Raw genomic sequence first — 11,210 nt, 5'->3', positions numbered from 1 at the left:
AGAGGATGAGATGGCTGGATGGCATCACCGACTCGATGGACCTGAGTCTGAGTGAACTCTGGGAGTTGGTGATGGACAGGGAGGCCTGGCGTGCTGCGATTCATGGGGTCGCAAAGAGTTGGACACGACTGAGCGACTGAACTGAACTGAACTGAACTGAAGTACCTTGGAGGCAAGGATCATGTCTGCTTGGTCATCATGGCACCCCCCAGCACCTCACACCTTGCCTAGTGGACATTAAATAAGATGCTGGAGACCAAACTGGGGTAGGGAACCGTGTAAACAGTAATGACCCAGAGAAATGTGAGTTTACACAGCAATCCCCCACCCACCCTCTCCACCTTTGTCTCCATCTGTTGAGATCCTTGAACTCTGGCCTGGCTGATTTTTGCTAAAAGTCTCTTGGAAGTGAATTTTGATAAGGAAAATCAAGTGCGATTAGAAGCTGCAAGGTTTAAAAGAGTATTTTTCCAAGTGGGTCAAGATACATTAGGAAATCATGAAATAAATGTACTGAGCTTACTAGTACCTTTTACAAAGTGAAATATAAAAGATCAGGTTGCATGCACAGAGAGATTCGAAATCTTTATCAACTGATATAGGCACTAAGCATTTGGAACTATGCTGTGACCCGTCAGACGGTTGTAAACAATTGGTACACAAGTCGGATGGTTTGGTACACAAGTGTGCAACATCTGACAAGCAGCCTGAATGCCCTGTACATCATAAAAGAGTACTGTTTCATGATAGTTTTATTCTGGCGGTGTATTCAATGCACCACAATAGGATAAGTATCAATATTTTCATGCTGTGTGTTGTGGTCAACAGTTGAGAGCCCTTAGCCTAGAGCAGGGCCCACCTCATGATAAGACTCAAGAAATAACTGTTGAATAAAGGAATGAGTGAAGGGATGAACAAATGAAAAGGAGAGGGTTTAGCACAGAGGAATCAAGTAAGGAGGCTGGAACCAGGGTGGGCAGGAGCAGAGGGAGCAGGGCAGAGATCAACTTACTTGTTGAGTTTCTTCTTTATTTGCTGGCTTTGGTCCCAGGTGAGAATAGACAGCAACCATTTCTGTGGTGGAGAAAGAAGTGGCCTGGGGATGCCTGGAGAGGCCAGAGCCAGCCTGTCTGCTCTCTCCTCTCAGCCCCAGCTCCTGACATGGACCTCCCCTGTGGATCACCTCTGAGGCCAGAGGACTCAGCCAGGACCTCAGGCTACAGGCTGAAGGTTCCAGGGGGGAAGAGTGGGCAGAGTACTTACCTCGGAGACCTCCGATGGCCACTGTGCCAGGCTGGTGGTCAGTGTCCACTCCTTAAAGCTAAGCGGAGAAGGGCATGGAGTGAGTGTGGGTGGCCTGGCCCAGCCCAGCCGTGTTCGTCCCACCCCTTTGGGTCCACTCACCTGCAGGCTTCCTTGCACACCGACTGGCAGCCCAGCTCTTCCCGGACGAAGGCCTGGTGCAGCTGGTAGTAGCAGTACACTGAGGAATGGGGTGCAGGGAGATATGAACTTTGGGGCCACAGGGCCCTTTCTAGGGTTTCCCAGTGATGCCCCCATGCATGCATGCTTAGTTGCTTCAGTCGTGTCTGCCTCTTTGGGACCCCATGGCCCATAGCCCTCCAGGCTCCTCTGTCCGTGGGATTCTCCAGGCAAGAATACTGGAGTGGGTTTCCATGCCTTCCTCTAGGGGATCTTCCTGACCCAGGGATCGAACCTGCATCTGCCTGCATCTCCTGCATTGCAGGCGTATTCTTTACCCAGGCTACTTGGGAAGCCTGATAACCCCACAGTCTCCTTTTAGTGATTTCACCTTCCACTTTCTACAAATACTAGTTCTCTGGAAACAATTGCTACCTTGTGATTTTGAGAGACAGAAAATTGCCACAGTTAAGAACATTAGCTGGAGGTGGGATGGGTTGGCAGTCCTTGCCTTGGGTCTAGCTTTGTTAGACCCTGGCTGTGTGACCTTGGGCAAGTTGCTTAACCTTTCTGAGCCTCAGTTACCTGTTCTGTGAAAGGACACTATCAATAGTCCCTACCTCCTCAAGCTGACAGAGGGGGTTAGGGACTTCGCAGAAGCTGGGGTGTAGCATTTGGTCATTAATCAGAAAGTGGAATTCAACCCAGGCTTCACAACAAGAGTGAAACTGGTTAGTATCTCTCTGTCTCCCTCAGGTCAAAAGCCATCAGGGCAGGGTCCTGGGAGGGCCTTAGCTATTGCCAGGATGGGGCTGATGCTGCTCCTGGGGTGTGCAAGGTGGGGGGTGTGCAAGGTGGGGGTGTGCAAGGTAGGGAGTGTGCAAGGTCGGGGTGTGCAAGGTGGGGGTGTGCAAGGTGGGGGGTGTGCAAGGTGGGGGGTGTTGGTGTCTCACTCACTCCAGTTGGGGTGCTGCTGGTAGTTGCAGTAGTCAGCTCCCCGAGGTAGAGGCTGACTGTACTGGGCACACCCGCAGTTCTCTACCATCTTTGCCTGGAAGCACGAGTGAAGGCAGATCTGAAAGACAAGACCCAGGAGTTCCCTTAACCTCCTTGCTTGCGGCTGCCGGAGATCTCCCCTCCCTACATCCCCCAGTCAGAGAGGGTCAGCCTCCCACAGCCTCGGCAGACAGCATAAATGTACCCCTCATGTCCTGGCTGATAGGGTCAAAGGGACAAAGCTAGAAAACGTATTGGGAATTTGAGCTGTGGAGGCCAGGATGAGCTAGAGAGGGGCTGGGGTGGTCATTTGCCACCATGTGAGTGCTGACCCAGAGGTTAGTGGGGAACTTGGAGCCGGTGCCAAGAAACAGAGAAACAAACACAGTCTCCAACTTTCCAGTTTTCAGCTGCACGCACTCCACGCAGGATCCCTGGGGATCTTAAGGTACCATGATATCCACAAAGCTTAGGGCCATAAAAGCTAACAATGGGGGCTTGGAAGTCAGGCTACTTGAGTTCATATACCAGCTTTGCCACCTCCCAGTTGTGTGACCTCAGGTGAGTTACTTAAACTCTCTGATGCTTTGTTGTCTTCATTTGTGAAATCAGTATAACAGCACCTACTTCATGAGGTTGTTGTGATATGAATCGAAAGATGTAAAGTGTTTGTAAATGCTAGCTTCTCACTAAATATTGTCCCGAGTGTCTTTCCACTGAGCTGACTTTTCTTCTGTCTTAATGTCAGTGTGATTGCATCTCTATTTCTTACAAGCAGACCTTGTCTGACCACTAGTCTCTTTTCATTCAGTGTCTCCACCACCTCTCAGCTCAGCTCTAATAGAAGCTAGAGGATTCAGGGCAGAGGGCGCCTGGTCCTTTTGCTCTGCTGGGTGATTCTCATTTGACTCTCTAGGTGTCCTGGTGGGAGGCAAAGGGCAGACTCGCAAAACAGAAGACAAGGTGTAACAGGTGATCGCACCCAAGGGTCAATGTAGGTAATAACTAATGGGTGGTGGAGATTGCAGGGAACCAAAGAACGTGTCTCATTTGATAAGGCCACTCTACCCACTGTTTATTCTGTAGGAATACGGGCCCATTGTTACCAGATCTTGTTTTTCAAGAGAAGCTAGAAATCTGGGTTTTCTTATGAAATTCCCCGACTTTTAAACCGGGTGAAAAACCAGGTGGGCAGGTTGGTAGAGGCCTTGGAAACCACCGATTAGCAGTTCCTGATCCAATGCAAACTCCCCTGGTGGCTACTGAGGAGCACACAACTTGTCTAAGGCTGTCAGTGGATAAAAGGCACCCCTTAACCAGCCCCTCCCAGACTGCCTCCTCCTCCTGTCTCTCATTCCCCAAGGCTGATTTGGAAGCAGGTTTGCCGAGCTGTACGTTCTGTTCCACGCAAACCTCGACTAAGCTCTGGTTACAGGTGGGTTGAAGAGGACTGGAACCAGCCAGCATCATTTGTTCTTGAGATCTTTGGATGAACCCCAGGATTCTCACCACAGTTCCTGGTCCCAGACACACCCCAACCTATATATAATTCTGTCTCCTGGGTCCAGACCACAGCCTGGGGCTGGGTGCTGTCTCCAGCCTGTACCTGGAGGGAATACGTGGCATTGTAGATGTTCGTGATCTGCACGTCACTCCAGTCCTCCGTGCACTGGCTGTAGGGATCACTCAGCTTGAAGGACTCTGTCTGTAATCACAGCAGCACATATTCAGCCCTGCACCTCTCCAGGACCCAGACAAGGGGCATTGCTAGCAGCTTCTAGGAGCTGAGCAACCACCTACTCATTCATTTAACCAATTTATTTATTGAGCACCTACTAGGAGCTTGATGCTATTCTAGGCACTATGTCGCTCAGTTGCTTAGTCATGTCCAACTCTTTGCATCCCCATGGACTAGCCTGCCAGGCTCCTCTGTCCATGGGATTTCCCAGGCAAGAATACTGGGGTGGATTGCCAGGCCCTTCTCCAGGGGATCTTCCCGACCCAGGGATTGAACCTGAGTCTCCCACATATCCTACATTGGCAGTTGGATTCTTTACCACTGAGCCACCAGGGAAGCCCTCTTGTGAGCACTATGGAATCCACAATGATCGAAATAAGTTCCCTGCTTTCCTGGAGCTCACATTCTAATGCAGTAGACAGATGACCAAAAAGCAAATAAATCATTTTGAATAATTTTTTATAGTGATTAATGGAACTAGGTAGAAACTGGAAGGGTTGGGAGGAGGGGACAACCTTTCCAAAGTGATTAGTAAAGACATCTTTGAGAAAAGAACATGTTGGTTGGACATGGAATGGCAGGAAAGAGCTGGACTTGTCAAGAAACATAGGAAGAGGAGTAGGCAGAAGGAGCAGCCAGAGTGGAGGCGGGAGAGGGCCAGGGTGGCTGGACCATGGTAAAAGGGAGAGCTGTTGCTGGAGATGACGTCCGAGAGGGATTTAAGGACAAATTGTGGCAGTCTCCTACACTGCTGAGAAACATGGGTTTGGATTTGGTTTTCTGAAGAGTAGTGAGCCACTGAAGAATCCACGGGGATGGGGCAGGAGGGATTAGATGAGCAGTGACTGTGCTGCATGGTGTTCTTGTCTCAGCGAAGGACTCATTTCCTACCTTCTTGCCTTTTGGTCCCAGAAGGTGATTTGGAAAAATGGACTTTCTTATAGAGGACCAAAGAATGCACAGCAGTATAGAATGATACCCTGATCAGAGGAGGTAAGAACATTGCAACTCACTATTTGAAAGCCTTATTAAATTATGTTTTTTATTATGGCTTACACATTTGATTCTAGCTTAATATTTGTCACTATAAAGGAACAATCCAGACAAGACAATTAGGGGAAAAGAAGGATAATGTCTCCCAAGGGGGAGCAAATATAGAATATAAATTGTGACCAACTCACAGCTAGGATTTGGTGTGTGTGTGTATGTGTGTGTACAAAGTTTTTTTTTTTTTTTTTTGAGATGGGGAGGGTAAAGGGCAAATGGATGTCAGATTTATGGGAGGGAAGACAATTCCTGAAGAGTGGCTGAATAGAGAGAAAGATAGTTGGGGGTGGGTGGGGTGAGGGGGAAAGAAATCAAGAAGTTTGGTGCAGATAGAAACTATAGCCATCTCAAAGGGCTATGATCTCTTTCTGTTTGTATTGTAATTCATCTGTTGATCCATTAGTCTTCCTCAATTAACTGCAAGAACCTCCAGGGCAAAAGACAGTGCTCATTTTAAAACATTTAAACAGAAGAAGCAAAGAGGAAAGTAATCATCTGATTTCCTCCCTTCCCCTGGGCACCTACTTCAACAGGTCAGATTTCCATCCTGAGACCCAGACAAAAAGATTCACATGTTCCCTTGCCCTACGATATCCTTTTCTCATTCATAATAAAGAGTGTGTGTCTTTCCATGTCAGTATAGAATAAACAGACTTACTTCATTCCTCTAAGAGCTGGGGAACAAACAGATTCGGAGCTTCTAGTACATGCCAGGGCTAGGCTGGGAAATGGGCACAAGATGCCAAGCAGTGGCTTCCCTCAGGGCACTTTCACCCAATGCTACCCTCTAAGCTTCTCCAAGCTGCACACTCCCAATCAGGTGTCCCTTGGAGCCCCCAGGTCCTGCTAAACTGGCCACAGAGCCTCGAGTGTCAGCCCTGGGCTCTATTTGCCTGCAGGGAGCGTTCAGTACCCTGAAATCTAGAGGAGAGGGTCTGTCCACACGGGTAAGCCCTATGCAGTTGGCAAAGGCAGCTGTGGCTCCTTCTACTTTGAGAACCAGCCTGAAGACCACTTCCAGGAAACTGATTGTGAGAAAATCATTAACATCGTGATTTTTATGCTTTTTGAGTATTCAATGGCCCTTTACTCTGAATGATGCTTATCAAACTCAGAGCTCCTGGATTATTCAGGCTGTTTCCTAAAACACCTGGGCTGGGGCAGGTAGGGCAAGCAGCCTTTTTAGAGTGGAATAGATGTCTTCAGCTTCTCGGAGCCTCAGTCAGAGGAACCTGGACAGAGCCCTGGCTTTCTCTCACTCTCTCTCCCCCTTACTCCCTCATGTTTCATTTCCGCTTTTCCCTGTCAGCTTTCCAGAACTGCTGACATGGGCAGGGTGGGGAAACATTTTGGCTTCTGTCCTGATCCCTAGGGACCCCAAAATGAAAATGAATATATGTGTGTGTGTGAGAGAGCGAGAGTGTGTGAAGTTTAAACAGATGGATAGATAGGTGTGTGGTATGCATGCACACACAGGTGTGTGTGGGTGTGATTAGGCGTATGTGTGCACATGTGTTGTATGTGGGTGTATGGGGAAACAGACTCATTTTTCTCAAACCAGGTCCTATCTGCTTCCTTCTGAGAATTCTGGGGGAGGAGGGAAGTCAGACAGGAATCCTTAGCTCACCCCTGTAAAGTCTGAACTGTGTCAGAGAAACACCCAAGGGCAACAGGAAACCCTAGATGGAGTTATGGGTGCTTTGACTCTCTTTTCTTTTGTTCTGTTTTTATATTGTAATAAGTTATGAAATAATTCCTAGATGCTAATAAATTATAAGAATTTGTGTTCCTAATCAGTGGAGGAAAAAGAACTATTCAACATATGAAGTTAGGACTACTTGTTAAGAATTTGGAGGAAGTAATAAATCCTATCTCAATTTCAAATCCTTCAGAGATAGAAATTCTAGTGGGTTAAACTTTTAAATGAAATAATGAAATATTAGCTGAATAAATATGTACCAGGGAAAAATAAATGTATCAAAAACAATAAAATTCAAGGTAAAAAGAAAAAAAAAAAAAGAAAAGAAATAATGAAATAACTGGAAGGAAATTCAGCTCAGTATCTGATCTCAAGGAGGAAAAATACTCAGTAAACATAATGACTTAAGAAGAAACCGAAGACTTTGACTATGTAAACATCTGATGTTTTGCATGTGAAAAAGGTAGCATAATGAAAACTAAAATGAAAGCACAAACTGGGAAAGATATTTGTAACACATACGGCAAATCATTAGTACTCCTTCTAAATACTATATGGAAGAGAACAATATCTCACTCATAAAGAATGGGGGTGTCAGGAAGGACAAGAAAAATCTCCCCTAATGCTTATTTTTCCATCCTTTCATATCTCTTTTCTTTAAAAAAAAAAAAAGGTGTATAGTAACAGCCAATATTTTTGGAGCACTCAACACACACCAAGCAGCATGAATCAGCTCAGTGAATTCTCACTAGCCTGTACAGTAATTTACTATCAGCCCTATTTCACAGTGAGGTAACTGAGACACAGAGATCACATGACCAAAGTGCAAAGTTGGGGTTTGGATCCTAGTTGTCTGGCTCCAGAGTCTGAGCCCTTAATTCCTGTTACCAACATGCCTGTGAAAAGAAGAGGGTGCTTTAAGATAGGAATGCACAGTAGGGTTTGCAGTGGCAGTGAAGTCTCGCCCCTCTTCAGGGCCTGGTCCGCAGCCCCCTAGGTGAACTTGTCTTTGCCCACTTCCTCATCTCCCATTCATGATCCAACCTGTTGTGCTTTGGTTTCTGTTCCACTCCTTCCACTGAAAACTGTTCTGGCAAAGAACCAGTGACCTCTTGGTTGCAAAACCCAGAAAACAGCTTTTACCCTTAATCTTGCCAGACTGCTCAACTGTGTTTGGCACTCTAGCTAACACCTTCCTTGAAACGATCTTCATTTCTTTGACACCAAGCCTTTCCAGCTTCTGCTGCTACTTTGGTGCCTCTATTTCTCCATTTCCTCTCTGCTCAGCCCTTAAACATCTGTGTTCTGTCTCAGGTCTTGAGTGATGGAATTTATTTCTAAGTCTAGAACTATGTTAGATGCAGCCCACACCCCGCCATTGCCTCTGGATTTTTCTCCTGAGCTCCAGGCTTAGAGCATCTAATCACTGGACGTTTTCAGCCTGATTTCCCAAAGCTACACCTTGGGTATGTGCCAAACTGAAGTGGTCATTTTCTCCCTGAACCCTACTCTTCTTGTATTCCCTAATTCAGAACCTGTACTCCCATTCAACACAATACCCAAGTCAGAACCTAAATATGGATCTAACTTCCCCTGGCCTTTCCCCGATGACCTTGGTTGTCAAGCAGTGTTGCTTCCACACTGTAAGATCTCTCAAATCCAGTCACTTCTGCTCATCCCCACAGCCATTGCCTCAGGGAGGGAGTCATAATTTCTTTCTAGTATTACTGTAAATACTTGGCTGCTACTGTAAATACTTGAGCCCCAACTTGCTCAAACTGTGATTTGAATACTCTAGTATTTTGAGTGCGCTTCAAAGTGGTTTTTCGAAATGATTCACTACATTATGAATCATTTTGAAATGAGACTTCAAATCCTTTCTGCAACCCCCTTTGTAATTGCTCTGCCGTTTGTCTGGAGTGGCCCTTCCTGATTCTATTTGCCTGACATTTGTCCTTAAGAAATCATCATCTAGAAAGCCTAGACCAACAGCTTTTGTCCTGGATCCGGTTCATCCAGCCATCCAAAAATATTTACGGAGGATCTACTATGCTCTAAGAACTGAGCCTGGGAACAGACAGAAATGGTCCCTGTTCCCACAGAGCTTGGACCTGTATTGCAAAGCTGTGTTATCTTCTCTTAAAGGTGAATTTTGAAGGTAGGTGCTCTGTTATACCCATCTCTGAATAGCCAGTGCTTTGGACACACAGTCCTTCAATGAATGAAAGAAGATTTGTTAACCAGCTGCCTAACCAACTGATTCCACCAGTTTAACATGCTTCTCAAAAGTAAATAAATAACTACCTAAAAAATAAAGAAGGAAGGAAGTCTAGTGTGTTTGGATTTATTCTTAATGACCCTCTGGTGACCTCTCAGTAATCTTTGTTTTTTTCTGTTGTTGTCTTAAATGCTCATAAATCAGAACCAGAGCTGCCTGCCCCTGCACTGTGGCTTTGATTTTGTACACCTCAAGTTAGGTGTAGCAGAAAACCCACCCATGTCTTTGTTTACCCATCACTGCTAAAGGGAGCATTTGCTTAACAATGTGATGGGCATTCTTAAGCTCAGAGAAGAAAACCAGAGGGCAATTCCCTTGGTTCTCAAACTTTCCCAAGCTCTAAGTTTGCAGACACTGTAACAGGCAGGAGGGAAGAAGAGCACATGCTGTAAGAATGTGCTGTAAATTCCAGGTGCTTCTTCAAGTACAAAATTGCCAGGGGAACATTGGATCAAAATGCTCACTGTTCTGATCAGGGAGTTTTGTAATCTGCTGGTAAAGAGAGGAATCAGAGACCTAGTTCCTTAAGTAGGAACCTAAAGTCTTTCAAATCACAGTTTGAGCAAGTTGGGGCTCAAGATTTTTTTTCCTGGGCCATCAGCATCCACACAGGCCAAGTTGGTACACAACACTTCTCATGTGGAACAAACTACCCACATTGAACAAAGCCCCTAAGTGACATGGCTCCTTTGAGCGCCGGGGCTCCCAGATGACCATCCCCATGGTTTCTCTTGTCCAAGGTTGCTCTTGAATGGGACATGGCCAGGCATCGAAGCCACAGATCCCAGTTCAGCAACTCTGCTTTCCCAACTTAAATACTACTTCCTCAGGAAAGCGCCCCTTGAACTCTCCACTACCCACCCCCCCCATAAAAGCCCTATATCAGGCATCTCTGTGGTATGCTCTCATGCATCCTGTATTTATCCTTCTTAGCACCTATGATGATTACAGTTAATCACCTATGTGATTTTTGGTTTGTTATTATAAATTCTCTCTGCTAGACCCAAAGTCTAAAAGGACAGGGACAGTTCTGGGGACACTGATGTAGTTCCAGGATCTAGCACACATGAAGTGCTCAGAAAATGCTTGTTGGATGAATAGATAATGGATAGATATATGCACTCCAGTGCCCGTGATGTGACTTTGTAACACTTCGGAGACAGCATTTACGGCTGTGCTAAAGCTCTGGTGTCATCCTAGCTCTACTTTCTCTGAGGAAGACACACTTTTCTTCTTCTTTCATTCTAAACTACTCAGGTTTCTAAAGCTGAGGTTCCTGAGTTTGCTGCCTCTTGGAATGACCGCTGGGGTCCAGTAAAAATACAGATCCTTGGGCTCATCTCTCAGAGAGATTGATTCAGTAGACCTGATTCTAATGACCAATCTAGTTTGGAGACCACTTCTCTGGAGGAAAAAATTGTGAGGGATGAAGGGTAAGAGGTTTAATTTGGGGCGTTAGTGAAGTGAAAGTTGCTCAGTCGTGTCCAGCTCTTTGTGACCCCATGGACTATACAGTCCATGGAATTCTCCAGGCCAGAATACTAGAGAGGGTAATGTTTCCCTTCTCCAGGGGATCTTTCCAACCCAGGGATCGAACCCAGGTCTCCCGCATTTCACGCAGATTCCTTATGAGCTGAGTCACAAGGGAAGCCCTTGGAATGTTAAGGTTCGCTATAAACAAAGGCATGAACAAAGGGTCCATAAGGAGAGATTTTTTTCCCCTCCATAAATAGGTGAAAAAAATACCACTAAGAATGACTGTCAATTAAACTTATAATAGATGCCATTTTTTCTTAAATTAGCAAAGATTAAACATTGCAAGGAGATCCAACCAGTCCATTTTAAAAGAGATCAGTCCTGGATGTTCTTTGGAAGGACTGATGCTAAAGCTGAAACTCCAGTACTTTGGCCACCTCATGCGAAGAGTTGACTCACTGGAAAAGACTCTGATGCTGGGAGGGATTGGGGGCAGGAGGAGAAGGGGACGACAGAGGATGAGATGGCTGGATGGCATCACTGACTCAATGGAC

At 46.0% G+C, this 11,210-nt stretch overlaps 1 protein-coding gene across 2 annotated transcripts in view; it reads right to left on the bottom strand.

Annotated features, from left to right (window-relative positions):
• Window positions 1–11,210, bottom strand: part of SCNN1G (sodium channel, non-voltage-gated 1, gamma subunit) — a 30,313-nt gene that overhangs the window by 3,833 nt on the left and 15,270 nt on the right. For both annotated transcript variants that reach the window (XM_010837197.1, XM_010837196.1), the window contains exons 7-11: window positions 4,025–4,123; window positions 2,380–2,497; window positions 1,405–1,483; window positions 1,264–1,321; window positions 1,013–1,074 (exon numbers count right to left, since the gene is read on the bottom strand). In XM_010837197.1, coding sequence (XP_010835499.1) covers window positions 1,013–1,074; window positions 1,264–1,321; window positions 1,405–1,483; window positions 2,380–2,497; window positions 4,025–4,123 — 416 coding nt within the window. The remainder of the gene's footprint in view (window positions 1–1,012; window positions 1,075–1,263; window positions 1,322–1,404; window positions 1,484–2,379; window positions 2,498–4,024; window positions 4,124–11,210) is intronic.

This window comes from Bison bison, unplaced genomic scaffold (genome assembly GCF_000754665.1).
Source record: "Bison bison bison isolate TAMUID 2011002044 unplaced genomic scaffold, Bison_UMD1.0 scf7180017864072, whole genome shotgun sequence".
Lineage (NCBI taxonomy): Eukaryota > Metazoa > Chordata > Mammalia > Artiodactyla > Bovidae > Bison > Bison bison.
The sequence above is the reverse complement of the archived record's forward strand: the minus strand, read 5'-3'. Positions and strand labels throughout refer to the sequence as shown.